Raw genomic sequence first — 26,644 nt, 5'->3', positions numbered from 1 at the left:
TCATCGACTATAAACATAGAATCAAGAAGTAAAAAAAAAAGAATTTCTAAAATCAGTCACAGTCTGGGTCTTGAAGTCCAAACACTCATGGAGAGGAATTCCCTCAAAATCTGTTCTTTTCTCAGTTGTATAATATAAGCTTGGTTGTCTGATTTTCAGTAGAAGCATCTAATCAGAAGAGGGGAGAAGGATGCTAAGCTGGTAAAAAAGAAAAATTTTTAAAAAGGCAGTTGAGAACAGGGTAGGCGACAGGAGCAAAAGACAGCCTGCAACGTATCAAAAAGACCCGAGACTACTGGCCTGCGTAGCCACCTGGTGTGGAGCCAGACGTCCGCACACACCTCCAGAATGCATCAGTATGTCACAGCACAGTCCTTGGTGTCAGAATGTGGAAGGCAGGGAAGGCTGTCCCTCTGAACTACACAGACCTTTGCCTGAGAACCTCCTTTGTAACATTCCCATAAAAATAATTGCGTTCAAGAAGCATCGCCCTGGTCCGTAGGGCTGGTATTATATGTATATACTAGTGTATTTAGTGATTGTCCTCTTTCTGCCTCTTACCTCCTTACCAGTTACTACCCTACAAGATAACTTTGGCAGATATTATCACTGAACTTTTACTGTGACTCCTGTGATTACCCCAGGTTCACACTGACAGATTTAGACATTTCCTCAGAATTGTAAAGCTAATGAATAGCATGCTCTGATCCCTGGCTTAAGAGCCGTGTTCCTGCCACCACAGCCCTTGATCATTAGATCACTTGTGTTCTTAGCAGAGGGCTTTTTATACTATATCCCACTGAGTTTCAGAGAGCAGAAAAATATGCATTATGCTTTAGAAATTGTCCCATAGAAATAGTCCCCCCCCTTTTTTTTTTGCAGATTGGTTCTTACCAGACTACTTCACTCTGGAAAAATGACCTATCCTAAATTATTCATTCTCTGAAACTTCCAAGAGGCAAAGTTGTGCTGTTATTGTTTTAATTTTGTTATTTTCTATTGAGAATAGCAAGGAAGCTTCTTTGAATTTAGGCACTTTTCGGTTATTCTAAGAATTTTTTGGTCTCATGCTCTGAAATGATTTTTGTTGATTGAACTGTAAATTAAGTTTACTTACTCTTGAAATTAAGTATGTGTCTCTGCTAATGCATCCTAATACAGATAATTTTTAAGAAACTAAGCAGATAACTTTTGAAAAAACCTGTTTACAACTTAATTACTAATACTTATAGCATTATATAACTTAGAAGTACTGCATTATATAACTTAGAAGTACTGCATTATATATTCCTTTTATAAAAATATGTAAAGCAGCGCTTTGAGAGGGTAGGGCAGATATCCCTAATACTTCGTCAGTGATTCAAGATCAGCTTCAAGGCCATGTGAGTGAAACACAGTCAGCAGAGAGTAACAGTCCCACAGCTCAGCCCCGGGTCTGCTGCCTCCAGGTCCAGGTGCCTTTCAGTGCTGCCCTCTTACTCCTCCTGGTGGAGAAGGAGCCCTGGCCCTCAGGGGCCTCAGGACGGAGCACCTCTGCTTCTGAGCCAGCAGAACATCAGCTGGAGGATCCGTGAGCCCCATTTGAATGGGCATATTCTGTTGTTTCTACATCCCTTTCTGAATGTTTCCAGGGGAGTCTAGAGTCCAGTGGGCACTACTGGAGAGACCCATAAAGGCAGTGGTCATGGCCAGGATGACGGGCACCGGGGCTCCAGAGTCTCTGTGCAGCCCAGGCCTTCTTCATAGACGCCTTTTTGTATTTGTGATACCGTGAATCACTGTATCTCTTAAGATCAGGAGATGATCAAATGAGACTCAGAAATCAGTTCCAACGCACAGTTAAATGACTTTTGTTGCTTCTGAGCTGTTTTGCCTTTGCTTAGACATATTTTAGTGCCTTTTGTCTGCTGTCTTTAAAACTATGCTCAAATATCATATATAAGCAGCAAACAGAAGAAATGAGAAGTTACTTCTTTAAATTTCAAACTTTTATCTGTTCCTGGTGACTGGCAAGCCTCTGCCAAAAAGTTATGCTTGCCTGCACTAGAGTCATATATAACACTGACCTTCCCCCTACCTCTTTGGAGCAGTTTTTCAGAGCTACCTGGGCTATAGTCCTCATTATGCCCCCAAATAAAACTTAACTCACACAAACACAAAAACATTCAAACTTTTTTTAACTTAGTTAATGAAGTTTGAAAATATTAGAAAAGTGAATAGCACTGTACTTCTTATGTTAATAGTGGTGGTTTAGTTGTTAAGTCATGTCCAACTCTTGCAACCCCATGGACTGTAGCCTGCCAGGTCCCTCTGTCCATGGGATTCTCCAGGCAAAGATACTGGAGTGGCTTGCCATTTCCTTCTCCAGGGGATCTTTCCAACTCAGGAATCGAACCCAGATCTCCTGCACTGCAGGCAGATTCCTTACCGAGGGAAGGAATGTACTGATCTACAACGGAAGCCCCTTATGTTAATAGAGCCTAAAGCAAATATGCTCCTTCCTTATATGCTATTTTTTTTTTTAATTTTTAATTGAAGGATAACTGCTGTACAGAATTTTGTGGTTTTCTGTCATACATCAACAAGAATCAGCCATAGGTACAAACCTGTGTCCCATCCCCATGCTTATGTGTTTTAAAGTCAGGTGAGTGTCAAGAGTGATTGATGTTTTATGTAACAAAACAAAAGATTATCTGAATGCACTTTATGTTTTGAAGATGACTTTCCTGGTGGCTCAGTGGTAAAAAATCTGCCTGCCAATGTGAGAAATGCAGGTTTGAGCCCTGGGACAAGAAGATCCCCTGGAGAAGGAAATGGCACTCCAGTCTTCTTGCCTGGGAAATCCCATGGACAGAGGAACCTGGTGGGCTACAGTCCATGAAGTCACAAAAAGTAGGACATGACTTAGCAACTAAGCAACAACAACAGAGAAAAACTAATGTTCTGATTGGTTTTGTAGAAGAAAATAAATATGTATAATGTTCAAGGCTTATTTCTATGCTCCCCTGTACTGTCTTGTACTGGACCAACTCAGAGTCTCTAGTATGGATGTGAACTGAAACTTGGTCCTTCAGCTTCATTTAAAAATTCATTTCGAGATCCCTCTACTGTGAGTTTGCTGGTTCTTGTATGTAATTTCATTTGCCCTTGAACTGAAACAGCAGTGACTCAGCTGGCAAAGAATCCACTTGCAATGCAAGAGACGATCCCTGGGTTGGGGAGATCCCCTGGAGGAGGGATATGCTACCCATTCCAGTATTCTTGCCTGGAGTATCCCCATGGACAGAGGAGCCTTGCAGGCTACAGTCCATGGGGTCACAAAGAGTTGGACACGACTGAGCGACTAAGCACAGCACAGCACACGCCTGTATCACATCTGGGGATGCTTTGAAGAGCTTGGCTGCTGCGCTTGTTCCCTGTTTTTTATTCTCCTTTCACTTTTCCTCCCTCAGTTATAAAAACGATGCGTCACGTCCTCCCAGCCGGCTCAGGGAGGCCCACAGGATTTCTTTGTCTGTTACTAGTAGGCATTAGGTGGAAACATGAGTAACACATCTCCTAAATATAAAAGGAGAGGCAGAGAGGAGCAATTTCAAAACCCTGTTTTAAAACAGCATGACTGGACTTCAGTCCTGTGCTGTATAGCATGAAATTCTGTACGGCTGGAATCTTCAGCGTCCTGAAGATCTTCAGGAGGTGTGGAAAAAATGAGACAGAAGGACAAACATCAGAACAGCCACGTTGCTCTTTATGTGTGGCCTGGTTCTTGTTGTTGTTCAGTCGCTCATTCATGTCCGACTCTGTGATCCCACGAACTGCAACACACGAGGCCTTCCTGTCGTCACTATCTCCCAGAGTTGACTCAAACCCATGTCCATTGAGTCGGTGATGCCATCCGACCATCTCATCCTCTGTCGCCTCCTTCTCCTCCTGCCCTCAATCTTTCCCAGCATCAGGGTCTTTTCCAATGAGTCAGCTCAACAGTATGAAAAGGCCTGGTTCTGGACCCTGTTTAATTCAGTCATGTTCTGCTTTTAAGCTTTCCTATCCACTAAGTAGTTTCACTTCTTCAGAAGAAGGCATAACTGATTTCTGGAAGGAGAGTAATTGCACATGTTTGGAATGTTAAGTGGAAGAACCCACCTCTCACACTGGGATAAGGGCCCCTATGGGCTTTGTTAGAAGAGAAGATGATTAGGATCTGGATGAAGGCACTGATGTGTTTCTCCCATTGATTGTGTCATGAGGAAAAAAAATCCCACTTAACTTTATGAAAACTCTACTTTCCAGCTACGGAGTGGTGCTGTGGGAGCTGCTCACGGGAGAGGTGCCCTACCGTGGCATTGACGGCCTGGCTGTGGCCTACGGGGTGGCGGTCAACAAGCTCACTCTGCCCATCCCCTCCACCTGCCCTGAGCCATTTGCCAAGCTCATGAAAGGTATTTGGGTGTCTGTGTGTGCCTGTGGGATCAAGGGGAATCACTCAGTAGAACATCTGTATATGAAATAGGTAACTAGTGAGAACATACTATACACAGCAAAGGGAACTCTTCTCAGTGCTTTGTGGCGACCTAAATGGGAAGGAAATCCAAAAGTGAGGGGATATATGTGTACATATAGCAACCGAGCACACGCATAGCTGATTCACTTTGCTGTACAGCAGAAACTAACACAACATTGTGAAACAGCTGTATGCCAGTAAATATTCTACAAAAAGAGAACATCCGAATATTTTTTAAACCAAAAGGGTAATTTCTGTAATTCTAATTTTCAGACGATTTTAAATAATTATGCTGTCTTAAGAAAAAGAAATCATGTCTTTGATCTAAGATGTCAGATTAAGTTTTGATGAACTAAGTAACTTAAAAACAATCCAGTTTAATAATAACTCATTTATACAAAATTCAGTTGAATGGTAATAAATTTGTCATCAAATACACTAGAGGAGTTCAAAGGCAATATTGATTGGGCTTCATATGTGCTATTTTTAATTCTACCTAATGATCAATAATCTTTTATAGTCTCAGCTGGCATGGTTTTGCCATGACCTTATCTATTTTGGTCTTATCTTTTTAAAAACTGTTAAGTAACTCTTTTTGTGGGCAGTAAGTTACCTTGCTTAGAACCTCTCTTGTGACTATAACATTTTAGAGACCTAGGTTTTCTTGGACTGACTTTTAGAACTCTGAAACTGTAAGTCATGTGATGAGGGCAGCTTAGGCGAGATAGAGTTCATGGTAAGGCAGAGGAAGCACACATCCTTATACTAATGTCAAGTCATACAGACAACAAGAGCCTTATCTAATAATAATTATTTCACAGGCTACTGACACAGGCATGGTGTAAAATAAAATTTTCAAAATCATCATCAACTGATGTTTAAAATCTTGAACAGACCCTGTCAGCACAGGCTGACAATCTGAACTATGCGGAGAAATGGACTTACCATGATTCTTATTTATTTTAGAATGCTGGCAACAAGACCCTCATATTCGACCATCTTTTGCTTCAATTCTTGAACAACTGACTGAAATTGAAAAGGCAGTTATGACTGAAATGCCTCAAGAGTCCTTTCATTCCATGCAAGATGACTGGAAACTGGAAATTCAGCAAATGTTTGATGAGTTGAGAACAAAGGAAAAGGTCAGTGATAAATATTAACTGCATAACATGCTCACACTCATGAAGATTATGGAGAACATGAGTCAAGAACTGCTAGACTAAACCACTAAACCATTATTAAAAAATATTTTCACACATCAATATTTGTTGATTCTTTCCTTCCTGTTAAAACAAAACAGAACTGTACTCAAAATGTATAACTGGAAAAGAAATAACCTTTTACTAAAGGTTATTAAAGGAATTTTCAAATATTAAAAAAAAAAAACTTTAAAAAGGAGAAAGAATGACATACTAAACCCTTTGTGTGAATTAACCAGCTTCAATAATTGTCAGTAGATTGTCACTTTGTTCATTTCTTTTTCTTATTATCATCTTTTTATTTTAAACTGGAATATTTTAAGTTAAAACCTAGACTCTTGTCATTTTACCTTTAAATACTTCAGAATGCATCTCTGATGAGGAAGAATTTTAAAATATTTTTCTTGACATTATTATCTTAAAAAATAACAGTAGTTCCTTGATACCATATAAGATTCCATATTGCGATGTCACAGTTTGTCGGAAAGATGTCTTCTTATAGTTGATTGGTGCAAATCAGAATTTCAGCATGGGCTGCATGTTTTCCATTAGGTTCTTTAAAACTTCTTTTATGCTAGTTCCCCCTTCTTTCCCCTCTTTTTGTCTTTAAAGCATTACTTTGTTGAAGAAACTGGAAAATTCTATAGGAACTTTTGAACTTTTTAATATGATGAGTGAAGCTCTAGGTGTATGCATTTTTAAGAGAAGAAAAGTAATAAACTTGAATGTTAACCATGCTGAAGCTGTGTATATGTTAACTACATACAAAGTGTAAAGCAGGTGAAGCAGAAACACACCTAATAGGAAGGCAGACAAGTTGGGAAGTGAGTTCCTAGTAATGCCTGACTGTTAGCAGTCCCCCAAACCCCCAAGTTTGGGGCACGTTGCTGTGTTTCAGTGGCAGTACTTACTTTTTAAAAGCTATTTTTGTAACACTTTAGCATTTGGATGACTCAGAGTTTATCTTGGTTGTCTGTGGTATATAATTGTTCAGTAGATTAAATTCTTCTCTTGTGCATAAGAACCTGAATGTGAGGTCCATGAATCAAGGTAAATTGGACGTGGTCAAGCAGGAGATGGCAAAAGTGGACAACATTTTAGGAATCAGTGAGCTAAAACGGACAGGAAAGGGTGAATTTGATTCACATAACCGTTATCTCTACTACTGTGGGCATGTGTGTGTGTGTGTGTGTGTATGTTAGTCACTCAGTCATGTCTGACTCTTTGTGACCCCATGGACTGTAGCCCACCAGGCTCCTCTGTCCATGGAATTCTCCAGGCGAGAATATTGGAGTGGGTTGCCATTGGAGTGGGTTGCCATTTCCTTCTCCAGGGGATCTTCGCAACCGAGGGATAGAACCCAGGTCTCCCACATTCCAGGTGGATTCTTTACTGTCTGAGCCACCAAGGAAGCTGCCTTTAAAAGAAATGGAGTAGCCCTCGTAGTCAACAGAAGAGTCCAGAATGCAGTACTTGGGTGTGATCTCAAAAATGACAGAATGATCTCTGTTTATTTCCAAGGCAAACCATTCAATATCACAGTAATCCAAGTCTACGCCCCAACCTCTAATGCTGAAGAAGCTGAAGTTGAACAGTTCTATGAAGACCTACAAGACCTTTTAGAGCTAACATCAAAAAAAGATGTCCTTTTCATTACAGGGGACTGGAATGCAAAAGTAGGAGACAAAGAGATGCCTGGAGTAACGAGCAAGTTTGGCCTTGGAGTGCAGAATGAAGCAGGGCAAGGGCTAACAGTTTTGCCAAGAGAATGCACTGGTCATAGTAAACACCTGCTTCCAACAATACAAGAGATGACTCTACACATGGACATCACCAGATAGTCAATACCAAAATCAGATTGATTATATTCTTTGGAGCCAGAAATGGAGAAGCTCTATACAGTCAGCGAAAACAAGACGTGGAGCTGACTGTGGCTCAGATCATGAGCTCCTTATTTCAAAATTCAGACTTAAATTGAAAAAGATAGGGAAAACCTCTAGACCATTCAATTATGACCTAAATCAAAACCCTTAGAATTATACAGTGGAGGTGATGAGTAGATTCAAGGGAATAGATCTGGTAAACAGGGCCTGAAGAACTGTAGACGGAGGTTCATAACATTATACAGGAGACAGTGACCAAAACCGTCCCCAAGAAAAAGAAATCCAAGAAGACAATAGTTGTTGTCTGAGGAGGCCTTACAAATAGCTGAGAGAAAAAGAGAAGTGAAAGCAAAGGAGAAACAGAAAGATATACCCAACTGAATGCAGAGTTCCACAGAATAGCAAGGAGAGATAAGAAAGCCTTCTTAAGTGAACAGTGCAAAGAAACAGAGGAAAACAGTAGAATGGGAAAGACTAGAGATCTCTTCAAGAAAACTGGAGATACCAAGGAAACATTTCATGCAAAGATGGGCACAGTAAAGGACAGAAATGGTATAGACCTAATAGAAGCAGAAGATATTAAGAAGAGGTGGCAAGAATACACAGAAGAACTGTACAAAAAAGGCCTATAGACAGTGACTGCAGGCATGAAATTAAAAATCGCTTGTTCCTTGGAAGAAAAGCTATGACAAACCTAGACAGCCTATTAAAAAGCAGAGACATCACTTTGCTGACAAAGGTCCATATAGTCAAAGCTATGGTTTTTCCAGTCGTGTACGGATGTGAGAATTGGACCACAAAGAAGGCTGAGTGCTGAGGAACTGATGCTTTCAAATTGTGGTGCTGGAGAAGACTCTTCAGAGTCCCTTGGATAGCAAGGAGATTAAACCAGTCCATCCTAAAGGAAATCAATCCTGAGTATTCACTGGAAGGACTAATGCTGAAGCTGAAGCTCCAATGCCTTGGCCACCTGATGTGAAGAATGACACAGTTATTCTTTTCCATTGACTCATTGGAAAAGACCCTGAAACTGGGAAAGATTGAGAGCAGGAGGAGAAGAGGGTAACAAGATTAGATGGTTGGATGGCATTGTCGACTCAATGGATATGAGTTTAAGCAAACTCCAGGAGATAATGAAGGACAGGGAAGCCTGGCATGCTGCAGTCCATGGTGTCACCAAGAGTGGAACACGACTTAGCAACTGAACAATGACAGCAATGTGCAATAAATGTCTGGGCAATACCACATTGCAAGTTATTGATAGACTTCATAAAGCTATGTCATTGTCCAGGAAGGCATTTTTATATGCCATATATTTGTGATTCTAAAATTGTAGAATTCTTTTCCTTTTTTCTTTATTTATTTTGAATTGGAGGATAATTGCTGTTCAAAGCTGTGTTGGTTTCTGCCATACATCAGCATGAATCAGCGATAGGCATTCACATATCCCCTCTCTCCTGAACCTCCCTGCCACCTCCCACCCCATCCCACCCTCTAGGTTGTCCCAGAGCACCAGGCTGAGCCTGCACTACCTCAACTTCCCATTAGCTATCTAAAAGAGTAGAATTCTTTTTAAATAGACCATAATGCTCTGCTAAGTGAAGAGTCCATTTGCATGTTCCAGTGCTTGACATAAAAATATGGGATTATCGTGTAACTGGGTCATTCTCCCATGTTAAATTACCTAGACTTTCGTAGTATGACTCAGCATTACATCGCTAGACTTTTGCATTGACCATAATACTGAAGGCACATAGCCAACCTAATTGCAGAGGAAAGAGCAAAAAAGTTCTGTTTGTGGTTTGAATATATATATATATGTATAATATATATGCATAACAGTTCTTGTGCTAGTGTATAATAATACTGTGCATGGGGCCAAGATACCTTACACCTAAATTCAGTCTGTGAGTAGCTTACTTCTGCTATTACCAGGCTGAACTGTGAATTAATACAAGGTATGTCATGGGTATTCCCCCAACAGTAAATGTTTCTCTTAAAAAAAAAAAACAAACATTTAAAAGTATATCTTTGGGGAAATCGTTGTCAGTTTCCATGTCACAATTTCCTCTCAGCAAATGTGTTGAATGTCTGCTGTGTGCTGGGACAAGTGTGAGAGCTCTGCGATGTGGCATCCTGTGTCCTGGACTGCCAGGCTAAGGGTTTGGATCCCACTGACAAGTTTTCAAAAGGGGCTTGATGTGCTATCCCGGTCACCCTTGCCAGTCAACCACTGAAGTCAGAACCTCCTTCTCACTCCCCATCTGCTGTCCCTCCTCCTGCTTCCTTTGTGTGGTAATGAGATATTGTTCCCATAGGTACCCAGTCTCAAAGGTCTTAACGATGTGGCCTCCCCTGTGACAAGGACCATCAGTGGTAGTTCACTCCCCTGACCCCTGTGGTCCTCACTCATCACCTGCAGCAGCATCCTACCTGGGGCCCTGCATCCAGCCTTGCTCCCCTAACTGAGCCCCTCAGCACACCAGTGACACTTCTAAAATGCAAATCAGAACCACCCCGCCTCAGTGGCCGACTCCTTTTCTTTATAACGTCTTCTGTTCTCCCACATTTAGCCTCACTTTGTCCCCAGCCAGCCTGAACTCTTCCATTTCCTCCAGAGCTACTCTCCTGCATTTTGGCCCTCGTGTATATTCTTTGTCTGTCCCTGGCCTGGCTTACCCTCTCCACACAGTTGCTGCTGCTTCATCCTCAGGCCCCAGAGCCCCCTTCCCTTCATCTTTTGCACCACATAGAGCGTCACAGCGTCTGGCACTTTCTTTATCACAGCCACACTGGGCCATACTTTATTATTATCTGCTTCTTTGTGTCGTCCTTGGTCTGCCTTTCCTACTCATTAAGTTCATGAGCTGTTCTGTTTTATCCTTGGTCACGTTCCTCTGTAACACTGAGCAAAGAACTTGGCACGTGGTAGACGTTCCATAGATACATTAAATACCTAAGTAGAATTTCTTTATAGGTTCCTAATATATGTCTTAATAGGTGAGAGATATTAGCACTTATTATTATTGTCATTTTAAAGAATATTTGCCTGTGCTGAGTCTCCGTCACTGTGTGCGGGCTTTCTCTAGCTGGGGCCGCTCTCTAGCTGCAGCGTGGGCTTCTCACTGCGGGGGCTTCTCTTGTGGAGCATGGGCTCCAGGACGCACAGGCTTAGTAGTTGGTGCATGTGGCTTAGTTGACCTGAGGCATGTGGCATCTTCCTGGACCAGGGATCCACCCTGTGTCCGCTGCATTGACAGGCAAATTCTTAACCACTGGACCGCCAGGGAAGTTCCAACTGTCATATTTTTTTCAGTGAAAAGATGATTTAAAAGTGTGTAAATGCCATGAATTCTAATTTGAATCTTACGCAGCGGACACCTCAGCTGTTTAACTTCTGGTTATATATAAGAAACTTCCACACGTATGTGCAAGGAAATTAAGGTTATTCACTTTTAAGTATAGTTTGTAATAATGAAAAACTGGAAACAACCCCAATATCCATTAATAGGGAAATAAATGCCTAAACTATTGTATATTCTTGTTTTTTTAATTTTTATTTTTATTTCTATTTTTTTATTGTATATTCTTACAGTAGAAATCTGTACAGTCCTCAGATGAATGAACTCCAGCTGTATGTTTCAACATGAATAGTAGTGAGTGAGTGCTTAGTCGTGTTTGGACCAGGCTCCTCTATCCATGGGTTTTCCAGGCAAAAATACTGGAGTGGGTTGCCATTCTCTTCTCCAGGGGATCTTTCTGACCCAGGGATTGAACTTGTGTCTCTTGCGTCTCCCTTGGCAAGGGGATTCTAGTGCCATCTAAATCTCAGACAGTATAATATTGGGCAGAGAAAGCAGTTGCAGAAGGATAATCACATTGTATAAATTTATAAGACCACAGAAAACAGTATTATTCAAATGTACAGAAGGGCAAAGTATAGTCAGAGGAAGGATACAAAAGATGCAACTTAAGTATAGCAGGTCCGAAGGTGAGGGGATAGGATTCACTGTGATGCACAGAGGACTTTAACAGACTAAAACAGACATGGTAAAAATTTAGCATCTGTTAAATATGGATAGTAAGTGCATGAGTATTTGCTGTTCTCTCTAGTTGTAGTATATATAAAATATTTCATAATTTTAACTAGTTAAGAATAAAGGTTAGAGGGAAATCTGTAAGCTGCTAAAATCCTTTTTTTTTTTTTTCTTTTTTGTAAGCCATTTTTTCAAATAGTAGACTTCTAGGTGATTTACTGACTTCCTTAGATTTTTCAGTGTTTTGTGAGTTTAGAAATTCAAAACTGATAAATGCAATCTTGGACCCTGACCCCCTTAATAAGTACCTGGAGCTCATTTAATAAGAAACAGTCATCCTGTTTGAGTCTGTTCAGATCACACTGTCAGCATCACGTTCAACCGATGGCACCATGTCTTAAAGGGACTTTACCAGTAGCTCAGCAGTAAAGAATCTGTCTGCAGTGCGGGAGACACAGGAGATGTGGGTTCGATCCCTGGGTTGGGACGATCCCCTGGAGGAGCGCATGACAACCCACTTTAGTATTTTTGCCTGGAGAATCCCATGGACAGAGGAGCCTGGTGGATGACAGTCCTTGGGATCACAGAGTCAGACACACAGCGCCACGTCTTAAAGAGCTCCCCCAGGTGGACGGCCAGGGACACGGGAGGGGCCTGCACGCCTGAGCCCTCGGAGAAGAGAAATGGATGCAGAAGCGGGGCTGGGCAGTGCGGGGCTGTCCTCGGTGCTGGAGGGACTTTCTAGCAGGTGAGGGAGAAGATATATTCCGGTTGTTCAGGGTTCAGAAATAGGAGGCCTCTCAAGTGAGTGCTCCAGGCATGAAGATCGGGTCTCAACAACTTCCCAGCTCTTGGAGCCGAGCAGGAGGACAGTTGAGCCTGCGCCAGCTGTTCTGGCCCTGCCCTCGAGGAATTCAGGCGGACGGCAGGGGTGTGCACACGGGAGTTCACTAAACCGTGACCTGCCCTGCCCCCGTGTTGTATTAAGTCTTTAGCAGAATGCCAGAATCTCTAGCAGTCGAGCAAAGTGGTACGGACCGAGGACTTGAGCCAGCCTGTCTGGTTGGGGTCGGGGCGCTGCCACTGGCTGACGGAGACTGTCCTGCCATCCTCCCACACCCCCACAAAGTGTCCCAGCCACGCTGTCTCCCTCCTCGGGGTGGCATGGGCTTCCACGAGCGAGGTGTCCAGAGGGCTCAGGCCTGCGTGCTGCTTGCTAAGTGCTGACAAGTGTGCGTGTTCAACTTGCAACAAGAAAGGCAGTGGCTTTGACTGAAGCCGGGCAGGTTCCTGCCAGCACCCGCAGCCCCATCCCCAGCCCAGGTGCTTGGGAAATGGGGCTCTGAGCTGGAAAATGACTGAGTGCATTACTTTTTCAGCCTTGCAGTTCTTTGAAGGATTACTATCAGTGATATTATTAACATGTTTTTAAGATTTTTTTTTTTACCCCTTCCCAAATGGTTTTCAGGAATTCTGAAATGAGATGCTTAATAGCAAAAGTAAAAAACATTTGGGGAATGGAAGAAGACTTGGAGGAAAAATAAAACTTGGCATCACAGAATTTAAAATTTGGAAGTGATGTCGTTAATAACTAACTCTTATTATTTTAAACTTGGTAATTATGTATGAAACCGTAGGAGAGAGGCACAGCCAGTGAGTTAATTCTTATCGTAAGTGAAAGTCACTCAGTCGTGTCTGACTCTTTGTGACCCCATGGACTATACAGTCCATGGAATTCTCCAGACCAGAATACTGGAGTGGGTAGCCTTTCCCTTCTCCAGGGGATCTTCCCAACCCAGGAATTGAACCCAGCTCTCCTGCATTACAGGTGGATTCTTTACAATTCTTATCATATGTGGTGAGGAAATCAAAAAAGAATGCTTTAAGACTGGACGTCTGCTTTCTCCACGTTGAGGTCTTATAAGTAGTTTCTTTGCTATTCTTTGGGTTCATTTTTGCAATATACTACAGTGGTATCTTTACATATATATATATATGATTTCTGATATATTTATTATATACATATATGACTTCTGTGCAGTGCTTTTTGAAATACAGCATTTATGGTATGTTGTGGGTCTTTGGTTTACAATTAAAGAATATATAGTCTTTTTTTTTTTTTGCTGGAAGGTTTCAAGTTGCATCTTTTTTGATGGAGTCAAAAGCACAGTAGATGTGCGCTATCTCCCTTTCCTGTTCACTGATTGCTTGAGGCAGGAGGCGTCAGACCTGGAATTAATGGTCAGTGACTTGGCCGTGCTCTGTGTTATTCAGTAAACTGTGGCCTCCATAGATACCGGTTCCTCCCCAAATTCCTGGCTTCTTATCTCTGCATGTCTGTCTCTGTACACTGGGTGTGTGCACCTGTCTTTGAACCACTATATGAAGGCTTGTCACTGTTAATGATTAACACCTAGTGCCAGGAATTTGGGTTTCCCATTACTAGAATGGCCTGTGCCAAGCAATTAAACACACAGCACTGCCTAGTAATCTCAGCGACCGAAAGAATGTTTTTGTGTGCTTCATAATTTCAGAGAATCCAAAGGGCTTCTAATACCCCAGACTGTTTTTTTCTTATACTTCTGAATGCTTTAAAACTCCATCAGAAGGAAGAGTACTTGGCTACTTTCTCTTTGATCTTATTTTTTTCTTTTATGAAGTCTTATGAACCAAGTGGCTTTTTTTTTTTTTTAATTTATAAAGTCACTGCACAGGGGTTTACACTTTAGTTTGAGACCTGGAATTAAAAATGGTTTCTTATTCAGTTACTGTAGCAATAACACAAAAAGCCTAAGTGAATTTACAGCCTTTATCTCTTCCTTATGCCATTTCATTCCACAATAGCTAATTGGGTTGTTATCTACACCCCTGAAAAGTAATATCTTAACAGAAGGGCAGACAGTAATGAATTAGAAGTTGACTAGAATGATCCTCTGTCCCCAAATACACTATAGTAAAACCTCTAGTTTGAACAAACTGTAAAGCCACTAGTTAAATAATGGATTCCGAATTGTTTTAAACAGCTAGTGTTTTCTTCTTTCTTTTTTTCTTTTCAAGTAATAAATAGTTATTTATATTTGGCACAATATAATGATGAAACAGCGGTCTCTCCTCATAAATCAGCTGATACATATTAGCAGAACTGATTTGAATAGTGATTGGTCTTAAGGAAATCATTTCTCATCATTTTGTTTATGAAGTTTGTTTAGAAAAAAACAAATTGAAGGAATGTTTCAAAGGTGAGTTTCGGTCTATTTTGGTAGAACTACTGTAAGGTCAGAATTGATCCACATACAGAAGCTTTATTTTTAGGACTCTCCTTTTTTTCTTGATATTACCTTATTCATTGCCGGAGGATGCTCCCCCATTTTTATTTTCCCTTATGACTCCAGTCGCATGGCTCAACTCTCCTGCTTTCCATGAGCCTCTGTCTTGCAGTGTTTCTTCACATCAGTACTTTCGAGGTGGCCTCTGGAAAGTGTGCCCTGCTCTTATGAAGTGTGACATGTTCACACCAAGCTTGTAGCTCTCTAAGTTCACAGCCCAGGGCTCCGCCTGAGAAGGTGGAGTTTCTCACAAAGTTTTTGGCATTAGGATCTGGGCTTCCCTGGTGGCTCAGATGGTAAAGAACCCGTTTGCATTGCAGGAGACTCAGGTTGGATCCTTGGGTCAGGTAGATCCCCTGGAGAAGGGAATGGCTCCCAACTCCAGTATTCTTGCCTGGAGGGGAATTCCATGGGCAGAGGAGCCTGGTGGTCTACAGTCCATGGGATCTCAAAGAATCAGACACAACCGACTAACACACATTCTAAGATTGAACTTGTCTGATGCAGTGTAAATAGAAGTTTGCGAAGGCCTGGCTTTCTATGTGAATGCTTGATTTATGGCAGGGTAGTCTACAAGAGAAAGCAATTCAGCACCAAAAGAGGCATTTATGTCTCTGATAAAGAACGGAACACTTTACAGAAATGGAATAAGAATGGGGATGTGGATTAAAGACTGTAGAGTTCTCAGTTTTACTACTGAATTTTTTTTTATAATAGGAATAAAAGTATTCTTCATAGATTTTCTGTTTCTTACCAGTTAAATAATTCTAAAACCAAAACTGAGAGGAAGTTATATTTTAATCAGTGTGTGTCATGACAGAGGGACTTTCGTTAGCTAATTCATGACATCTGTGTGAAGCGACAGTTTCCATCCATCCACGGAATCCTGAAAAATCCTCTGTGGACTGACGGTATTTTCCAGTGGCTTATCCTTTTAGAGCTGTTGCATTTTCATTTCTGATGGGCCTTCACCTGACTCCTGCCGTATTAGCTTTGTTTTTCCCCTTAGTCTCTTCACCACAATGTGTTAGTTCCCTAAGCAAATTCTTAAATAACCTAAGGAAAGAAATCTAACCTGCTGCAGTCTTTGGTGACTAGAATTTTCCTTTAAGTAATCAAGCTTTCCCTTTTGGCTTTAATGGGCCTTCTTTTTTCCCCCTAATTTTTATTGAAGTGATGTTGTGTTAGTTTCTCCTGTGCAGTAAAGCGATCAGCTATACGAATGCTTATATCCCCTCTTTTTTAGATTTCCTTCCCATGTAGGTCACTGAGTAGAGTTCTGGGTCTTCTTCAAATGGGCCCTTCACATCAGTACCTGGCTGCTGTGTGTCGATGTACATTTTGAGTGTCAGGTGATTGTAAAGGCCAGAGACAGAGAGAGAGAGAGTCTTTACACTTGCGTATAAAGACGTGTGATGCCTCTTCTTGGATCATAAAACTAGAAGGGCCATGGACAGATGGGATTGGTGGTCCCCAGCTTAACACCCTTCACACCTGAGCTTGTGGCCGGGTGCCCTGCATGCATCCCGTGGACGGGGTGTGCCTCAGCCCAGGGGGATGCTTCCTTGCCTTCTCCTGAGTTAGGCTTTGAAGAAGGTGGATAAAACTTTCAGAAAGAACCTTGCAGGAAGAAGGGCAGATCTGAGAAACCACCTGGTGAGGTGCAAAACCCAACACCTGATGGTGCTCTGCTGTCGCTTCAGTCGTGTCCAACTTCTTGCAACTGTAGTGCAGCCCTCCAGGCACCTCTGTCCCTGGGATTCTCCAGGCAAGAACGCTAGAGTGGGGTGCCATGCCCTCCTCCAGGGGCTTCCCCACCCAGGGATCGACCCTGCATCTCTTAAATCTCCTGCATTGGCAGTTGGATTCTTTACCATCTAGCGCACCTGGTGAGACTCAAAACCCAATACTTAATTATGCTAATGGCCTCTAATACAAATAAGCTGCTGGTGCTGCTGCTAAGTCGCTTCAGTCCTGTCCGACCCTGTGCAACCCCATAGACGGCAGCCCTCCAGGCTTCCCCATCCCTGGGATTCTTCCCTGGGCAAGAACCCTGGAGTGGGTTGCCATTTCCTTCTCCAATGCGTGAAAGTGAAAAGTGAAAGTGAAGTCGCTCAGTCCTGTCCCACTCTTAGAGACCCCATGGACCTCAGCCCACCAGGCTCCTCCGTCCATGGGATGATTCTCCAGGCAAGAGTACTGGAGTGGGGTACCATTGCCTTCTCCATACAAATAAGAGCCATGGATTAAATAAGCCATTCTGCCCCCCACCCCCACCCCCAAAACAAAGCAGAAACACCCCAGAATTGCCAGATGGAGCCTGTGTGAGCCCCTGGTGAGCTGGGGTCCAGCCTGGCCTGTCTTGGCCGTGGGGAGGCTCCGGGAGGCCTGCAGTGACCTTGATCCTGTCCCCTGTCCCGGCGGCAGGAGCTGCGCTCCCGGGAGGAGGAGCTGACGCGGGCCGCCCTGCAGCAGAAGTCGCAGGAGGAGCTGCTCCGGCGGCGGGAGCAGCAGCTGGCCGCACGGGAGATCGACGTGCTGGAGCGAGAGCTCAACATCCTCATCTTCCAGCTGAATCAGGAGAAGCCCAACGTCAAGAAGAGGAAGGGCAAGTTTAAGAGGAGCCGCCTGAAGCTCAGAGACGGCCATCGCATCAGTTTACCTTCAGGTACGGTCCCGCCCCGACGTCCCCTCAGACTTATGTGGTCGTCCCTCCTGTCTGCTTCTTTGCTTCATCAGAGCTGGGGAGTGAGATTTTATGACTGAGCATCTTCACCTCTTGCTTCAGTCCGTGGTCAGAACGTAACAACCTAGTGAGTTTTCACGTGTGAAGCAGCCTGGAAAGGGAGCATATTGCAGGGGACCGGAAGCAGTGTATCTGACTGCGGGCGTCCTTTCCTGTTAATGACATTATTGTTTACTCCTTCGGAAATCAAAGCAGAATTTCTCTTTAGCTGATTGCATTGAACCAGCACTACACAACATGGTAAAAATCCAGAATAAACACATCTTACTCAAAATACTTAAACAAATCAAGAAACAGAAACAATGGAATGATTTCTTTGACCCTCACCAGTGGCAAATTTCTGTCTGTAATCCTGATAGCAAGAAAAGTGGAGTACACTGAGAGATACAAACTCAAAGTAAATTAGCAGCAAAGAGCTGATTATTTATCTATGTAATTAGCATGATACAACAGTTTAGGATTTTGGGGTTTTTTTTTGGGGGGGGAAGGGGAATAAGTCAAATGGAACATTTAACTTAAACTTCCTATGTAATTTTTTAACCAAATCAGAGTTTGAAACTAAGAAACAGAGGTATATTTTAAGTTACCTTTTAAAATCTGAACATCAATTTCTTGCTTCCACAAGGAGCTGGCTGTTATCTGGGGCACTGAGGTTGCTGTTCGCACCCTTAGCAAAGTATATTCAGTGCCTCGATGACCACCCACCTTCATCTAAAGGTTCAAAATCGTTGAGGTATAAAAGTGAAAGTTAAAGTTGGTCAGTCACGTCCAACTCTTTGCAACCCCATGGACTGTATGCCATGGAATTCTCCAGGCCAGAATATTGGAGTGGGTAGCCGTTCTGTTCTCCAGGGGATCTTCCCAACTCAGGGATCAAACCCAGGTCTCCCACACTGTAGGCAGATTCTTTACCAGCTGAGCCACGAGGGAAGTAAACCAGTAATTCTAGGCAACCTTTTAAAAAATATTTTAAATCATTGCGATATAACATAAATGGATTACGAAGAACTGACTCATTGGAAAAGACCCTGATGCTGGGAAAGATTGAAGGCGGGAGGAAAAGGGGACAACAGAGGATGAGATGGTTGGATGGCATCACCGACTCGATGGACATGAGTTTGAGTGAACTCCAGGAGTTGGTGATGGACAGGGAGGCCTGGTGCGCTGCGGTTCATGGGGTCACAAAGAGTCGGACGCAACTGAGCGACTGAACTGAAATGGATTATATGTTGGGAGAAACTAAACAGAGTACAAAATAGCAAACATATGTCAATTCATAAAGTTAAGTTCTTTGATGTTTGATTGAGGTAATATCAAATGTCCCTCTGTGTTTTGCAGTAGTTTTCTCGCAGGGAAGGATGATGACAGAGCAAGAGCTGGCTGCCCCTGTAGGGTTGGTGTTTGTTGCTTCAGTTAAGTTCAAGTCCAACTCTTCTGCCACCCTTTGGACTGTAGCCCTCCAGGCTCCTCTGTCCGTGGGATTTCCCAGGCAAGAATACTGGAGTGGGCTGCCATTTCCTTCTCCTGGTCAGGGGATCTTCCTGACCCAGGGATCGAACCTGAGTCTCATATGTCTTCTGCTTGACAGGTGGATTCTTTACTATTGAGCCACCTAGGCAGCCCAGCCTACAGAGAATACACAGTCAATGTGTATATATCTGTATGTATCTGTCTTTCTATATATGTATTACATCTTAGAGTGTTCTTTACAGATTCCAGTGTTTTCCTGAGATGTTTGGTAGTAGTGTGAAAATTTGATTTAAATAACAGTAACAGGAGTTTTGTTTTATATAAAATATGTATACATTGTCTTGTAAAGATACTTACTACAAAATCCTTGCAGCTTGCCATGTATTGTGACTTCTTTGGTTACAGAAGTCCTTAATTGATCAGAAAATTGCTGCTGTGGGGTAGTCAGAAGTACACAGAATATACATCATTGATTAAGTGCTTTGATGAGGTGAGAACTGGCTATGTGGTCCTCATTTTACCTTTGACCTCTTTGGGAACAAAAAAAGGTACTTTTCCAGGTTCTCTTCTAATGTTTGCTTTTAGCTGAAGTGTAACTTGAAAGACAACTCACTGGACTCTCTGATATGTCAGACATAATTTAAAATAGTCTGTTTTGTTTAAGGTAAGGCTTCTTTCTGCTTTTGATATAGACAGTAGACAAATTCAGAGGGGCATTCAGTGTGAGTTTTCTTCTCTAGTCCTGAGCTATATCAGTGTTCTTCTATCTGTGTTGTGACCATATTACCATAATTAATATTCACTGATTCCCTGGGGAAACTTTGGAGAGGGGAGCTAATTAGAAACTGATGGGAAAGAAACTTGGGAGAAACAATGAAATAATTCCAGTGATTTTTTAATCTTCATGAAAGAGTGATTAAACAAAGTATCACAGGATTCCTGGGGTTCTTCTCAAATTTTACTTGGCTGGTACCTTGCATTTATTCAGCACAAAGTGAATATATTTGAATATTTTTGCTGGATTTGTATTATTCCTGGATAGTACTAGTTCCCTTTCCTGTTTCTGAGAATAGAGGGGTCATTTTAGTCACATATTTTTTTTACCTTTTGCCACTTAATAAAAGATTCTAGTTAAAACATAACCTCAAAATCTATTGCTATAATCCTAAACCATTTTAAAGGCATGAAATGCAGTTTCTGTAATTTAGGGTGGTAGTTACCTCTTCTGCCCACAAGATGGTGCCACATCGCTGTGACCCTGGTACCTCTATGGAAACTCATTAGAATCCCTCAACTCTACAAGCTACCTCACCAACACACACACACACAGAGTTTACTTACACAGTATCCCAAAGTAGGACACACATCCAAAGATCCACAGAGAAGAGTCAGAACTATAAAAACAATTATTTTCTCCTTCAGTGGTTTTGCTCAGTGGAGAAAACAATTATTTGTACCTTACATTCAAGAGAGTTAGTGGATTCCAACATTATGATTTGTTAGAAAATTCTTTGAGTTACCAGATTTTAGTACTATTTCATGGTACATTATTAAGGAAGAAACAGCTGGTAGATGACAGATTGGAGGGTGGTGTTACTTATTTTTCCAGCTACAAACTACTTAAATCCCTTTTGCAGGAATTTTCCCATGTCTATCTAGCTTAAGGAATTTCCTAGAAATGTATCTGAGACTCCTATGAACTGGTTCTTAATATGTATGCTTGCATTTAGATCTTTAATCCATTTTGAGTTTATTTTTGTGTATGGTGTTAGGAAGAGTTCTAACTTCATTTTTTTTACAACAGCTATGTGTAAAAACTAGACAGCTATGTCCATTTTTCCCAGCACCACTTATTGAAGAGACTGTCTTTTCTCCAGTGTATATTCTTGCCTCCTTTGTCAAAGATAAGGTACCCATAGGTGTGTGGGTTTATCTCTGGGCTTTCTGTCTTGTTCCATTGGTCTATGTTTCTGGTTTTGTTCCAGTAAAACTCACTAATAGTAAATAACAGTTGAAAATAAGAAAATTTTTAAAGACTTCATTCCTTTTTTTTTGTTTAAGAGATGGTCTAGATAAGATAAGTAATCCAGAGAGCTCTGGTCTCAAGGCACAGGGAGCAAAAATCAGGTTCTCCTAGTAGGAGGTATTCCCTTAGGGTAAGAATTCTAAAGATATTTTTTTTCCTTCAAGCTTTCTGTACTGTTTGGGAATTAAACTGGTTGGGGGTCAGTTAACCTTCAACTAGCATTGTGTACTCAATTGGTGCAATTGAAGGTTCATAATATTCATAGACACCCCCTTTTCTTTTCTTTTCAATTGTTTTGAAAAATTGGTCAGCCGTTGTAACGAGGGCATTGTGTGTGAGCAACTTTCACACACACACACACACACACACACACACAGAGATCGACCTAGATTGTCTTTTTGACTAGAGTAGCCAGATCCTCACCTAAGCCTTCTATAAACGTGGAGTTAAGCAAATAATCATTTTGGTGGTTAGAGAATGATTCAGATGACAAGCCAGAATATTGCTTAAAAGTTCTTTCAAAAAATTGTTATTAAATTTGAATAATTAATCATTGTACTTTTTCCTTTGTAATCACTGATAGCAGCTTTTCATTTTATGGCTATTTATAGCTAGGATGATTTATTGCTGGAAAACTCAAATGCAATTATTCCTGTTGACAATCCTGCATAGCTACCTAATAAAGATGAATGCTTATACAATGAGGCGGCATAATCTAAGAGTTGGTAAATTAAATTGTGTGCAGTCTTGGAACTTGTAGAGAGAAAGAATGGTTGTGGCAGATACATTTATACTGTAACCACTTTATATCACTCCTGTATTATGTTTGTTTTGAACCCAGGTTGTGTTTTTAGAACATATAAAATAGATCAAAGAGGTTTTGAAACTTTTGGGAGTTGGTATGTCTCTAAAGCCATGATGTTCTAACTTCAACCACTTCACAAGAGCCAGAGGCCTGCCACACTCACCTGCCTGGTGTGCGTGAATGTGAGCAAGTGTGTGTACATGCCTAGGGAGAGAAGGCAGAAGCCCCCAAAGGACTTTTCAACGAATACTGAAACTTTTAGTGTAAAATGAGGATTCTCAGTGAGCCGTGTCAGTGTCCTTCATGAAACATAAATATTGCCAGTGAAAACATACAGGTTTAATCAAAAGCCTGTGGACCACATGATAATCTGCCATGAGCAGATACTTGAGAACAGGTCTAGCAAGCAGTCCAGAAAAACACTGGACATCAGCCAGGACCCCTTAACAGTTCAGCCTGAGTTTTCCTCAATCTGTAACTGGGACAGAATCAACCTTTCTCTGTTTCATAGGAACAGGATGTTTATCATAAAGAATGTTTTGTTTATGTTTAAAGCACAGAGTGCTCTTTTTTTTCCCCTCTGAGTACAAGTATTTCGTTTTTTCAGAAGACCAGAAGCACTCTGAATCTTAGGTATTATAAAGATCCAGTCTTGTGCCTTTGCAACTGCCTTTGGCCTTAAAGCCGTCCGTGGCGGCTCCCCGGGCTGTGCCTGTCGCCTCCTCTCCTGTCGCTCGTCCTTCGTGGTTTGCCATTCCGGTGCTGTGGCCTGGTTCTGTTGTTCTGATTCCAAGGCCTGCGCGAGCATGCGTGCCTTCCACTCTGGGCTGCAGGCTCCTCTCGCTACGAAAATTTTCATGTGCTTGTACGTGCTCAGTTGTGTCCGACTCTTTGTGACCCCGTGGACTGTGGCCCACCAGGCTCCTCTGTCCATGGGATTCTCCGGGCAAGAGTACTGGAGCGGGTTGCCATTTCCTCCTCCAGGGGGTCTTCCCGACCCAGGGGTCAAACCCACATGTACTGCAGCTCCTGCGTTGCAGCCGGATTTTTTTACCACTGAGCCGCCGGGCTGGCTGAACCTTTATAAAGCTCTTTGGTCTAAATTGTTTCATCTCTTTGGGTGAGAATATTTCTTTCTTTTCCTACTTATTTCCCTTCCCCCTAGTTCAGTTAGGTGTCTGTTCTGACGAACTGTTTTCTTGCATCAATTCTTTCCCTCTCTTAAGCCGCTTTGCCTCGTCAGATCATTCTTTCTTAGATGGTAGGGGGACAGAGCTCCGATCTGGCACTTCACGTCTATCTGCATCGTCTTCAAAACATGATCTCTGCCCTCATGAATACTGTAACCTCAAACAGAGAAAACACTCGTTCAGCAAGGATTCGCTCAGCATCTTTCCTGTGCATGGCCCTGTGCCCACTGGGGGGAGATGTTGCAGTGATGGCAACTGACAACCCTCCCAATAGAGAACTGACATTGTATTGGAGGGGGTGAGTCTTAAGCTAACAATTAAACAAAGGTTCTTTTGTTTTGGCTGTAATTATTAATTACTCTGAAGGAAAAGTCATGTGACAGTGGTTAGTAGAGTGATGTCTCCTGGACTAAAGCAATCACAACTAGCTTCCCCAAGAAGAAAAAGTTAAATTGAGACTCAAAGTAGGAATTTGCCAAATATGTGGTCTGGCATGCATGCTCAGTCATGTCGGACTTTTTGCAATCCCATAGACTGTAGCACATCAGACTCCTCCGTCCATGGGATTTCCCAGGCAAGAATACTGGAGTGGGTTGCCATTTTCTACTCCAGGGGATCTTCCTGACCCAACCAGGGATCAAACCCACATCTCCTGCATTGACAGGTAGATTCTTTACCACTGAACCACCTCAGAAAGTGAAAGTGAAGTCACTCAGTCGTGTCCAACTCTCTGTGACCCCATGGACTGTAGCCTACCAGGCTCCTCTGTCCATGGGATTCTCCAGGCAATAGTACCGGAGTGGATCGCCATTTCCTTCTCCAGAGGATCTTCCCGACCCAGGGATCGAACCTGGGTCTCCCGCATTGTGGACAGATGCTTTACCATCTGAGCCACCAGGGAAGCCCCACCAGTGAAGGGAAGCCAAAGAACAGGCAGAAAGCACATGGGAAGAAGTCTGGTTTCTTTCAGGAATTGATAAAAGACCATTATGGCTTGACTCTACCTGCTGGTCCAAATTCAGCCTCGCACCTCTTTCCTGTAGCCCACAAGCAAAGAACGATTTATACTCTTTAAATACTAGAAAAGAAGATTTCCTGAGCCATGAATCTAGCAGGAAAGGTGAGCTGCACCGTCCATAGCAGCGTTGCACTGGAACACACGCCTTTACGTTTTTGTTGGAACGCTTTCCCGCTCCATCAGCAGACCATGTGGCTCATAGAAACTGCAGTATTTACTGTGTGGCACTTCTTAGGAAAAGCCTGCTGTCCCCTTGTCTAGATCGTGGTGAGTGATGGGAGAACAGGGGTGGCACAAACAACCCAGATCAGATTTGCAGGGAATTAGAGGGGTGTTGTGATTTTGATCTATAATTTTAAGAATGATGAGAACCCTTCAAAGGCCTCTAAGCAGGGAATGACAGGCATGCCCCTGGAGACTTCCCTGGTGGTCCAGTGGTTAAGAATCTGCCTTCCAGTGCAGGGGATGTGGGTTCAACCCCTGGTTGGGGAACTAAGATCCCACATGCCTGGGAGCATCTAAGCCTTTGTGCCACAACTGCTGCGTCCATGCTGCAGCAGAGACCTGCACAGCCATAAATAAATAAGCAAGCAAGCGTCTGGCTGTTGTGAGGTAGATCAGAGGGGTCGAGTGGAGTTGCTGGAAGATAGACCAAAGGATTGTAGCAGCCTCAGTGTGAAATGATGGTGGTGGTGGAGATGGAGAGAACAAGAAGTGTCATTAATGTGCATTGAGTATTTTTTATGTTCAAGTATATTTCGATGCTTAGTCACTCAGTCACGTCCAGCTCTTTTGCGACCCTATGGACTGTAGCCCACCAGGCCCCTCTGTCCATGGGATTTCCCAGGAGAGAATACTAGAGTGGGTTGCCAGTTTCCTCCTCCAGAGATGGAACCCGAGTCTCCTGCATTGGCAGAAGGATTCTTTACCACTGAGCCACCTGGGAAGCCCAAGTACTTTCTGTACTTCTTTGTATTTAAGTCTACCTAACTGTCCTGTGGAGTAGGAATCATTCTTTTTTCCATTTTTGTCAATGAAAATGCTGTGACTTACAGAGATGAAGTTACTTTCCCCAAATTCATGTGGCTAGTAAGTGGTAAGTTGGGCTTCACATGTGGAGTTTGCTGACTCAACAATAGCTCTAAGAAGAATACAGAACAGAATTTACAAGATATTTTGTGTTTGATTGGATGTGGAAGTTCAGGGAGAACACAATATCAAGGAAAGCTTCAGATTTGTAACATAAGTAATTGGATAACTGTCTTGCCTACCAAATTCAAACTCCTCATTCAATGCCTTGTGGTTCTTTAAAGTATAATTATTTTATACAATAAGGTAAATTATAGCTTTCTTGCAAACATAAAATGAACATGTCAAAGATTTTATTTCATTAATAATTAATATTGATTAATTAATATTAATGGGGAACCCATGTAAACTGGTTCACATGGGGATTTGAGGAGCTTAGTATTTATGGTCAGTTTAATAAAGAAATATTAGCATTCAATTGCTAGGCTAAATACAGACTTGGTTAATGCCCATTATGGCAATAAATAATAACCTTTGGGATTTTCTTTCACACCAGGCAAAAATTATTTGCATCATCACCAGACAAAATCTACAAGTTAACCTTTGTCTCTACTGAGTTGTAAAAATAGCCCCATCAATATAAAACTAGTCAGAGGTTAAGCACGACACCACAATGAAAGAATACCCAGTCATTTATTTTTCCTGCTTCTAAGTTTTCAATACTTTTTCTGACGGTTTACAAAGTTTTCTTTCCTCTGGTAATGTTACTTTTCTTTCACTTGTTGCCATAGTTCTTGGCATTTTGTCTGGCATGACAGCTATCCTGTATCTAACTGTATCACAGTTAGATAATAGTAACCATCATTTGTAGGTATCTTAGCCACAAAACGCTTTTAACTTTAGGCTGGGGGAGTTTCACTTGACCCTGACTGGGTCTGAAGATGAAACTGACAAAGCCAAATCAATAGGGGAAAGCATAAAAATGTGTTTAATACAAGTTTCTGTGACATGAGAGCCTGCATAAAGAAATGAATACCGCCCCCCCCCCAAAAAAAAAAACCAGACCTGAACATTTTCATGCTAGGTTGATGAAGAGTGAACTGTCTTGTAGAAATGTAACAGGTTAAAGAGTAAATGTGGCTTCCTTGATGGCTCAGTGGTAAAGAATCTGCCTGGAGTTTGATCCCTGGGTCAGGAGGATCCCAGGGAGGAAGGAATGGCAACCCACTCCAGTGTTCTTGCCTGGGAAATCCCACGGGCAGAGGAGCCTGGAGGGCTGCAGTCCATGGGGTCACAAAGAGTTGGACACGACTGAGGGACTAAACAACAACAAAAAGGAGTAAATGTTGGGGTAGCATGTTCTGAACCCCACGTAATGTATGTTTTCTGTTTTAATCACCATGGCAACCCTGTG

At 42.3% G+C, this 26,644-nt stretch overlaps 1 protein-coding gene across 1 annotated transcript in view; it reads left to right on the top strand.

Moving 5' to 3' along the window:
• The window catches only part of MAP3K21 (mitogen-activated protein kinase kinase kinase 21), a 55,788-nt gene that overhangs the window by 20,559 nt on the left and 8,585 nt on the right, over nucleotides 1-26,644 (top strand). Inside the window, exons 3-5 of the mRNA XM_068982627.1 lie at nucleotides 4,291-4,439; nucleotides 5,468-5,643; nucleotides 17,374-17,614. Of these exons, the coding sequence (XP_068838728.1) occupies nucleotides 4,291-4,439; nucleotides 5,468-5,643; nucleotides 17,374-17,614 (566 nt within the window). The remainder of the gene's footprint in view (nucleotides 1-4,290; nucleotides 4,440-5,467; nucleotides 5,644-17,373; nucleotides 17,615-26,644) is intronic.

The sequence above is a fragment of the Capricornis sumatraensis genome, chromosome 10 (assembly GCF_032405125.1).
Source record: "Capricornis sumatraensis isolate serow.1 chromosome 10, serow.2, whole genome shotgun sequence".
Classification (NCBI taxonomy): domain Eukaryota; kingdom Metazoa; phylum Chordata; class Mammalia; order Artiodactyla; family Bovidae; genus Capricornis; species Capricornis sumatraensis.
This window is presented reverse-complemented; position numbering and strand designations above follow the sequence as displayed.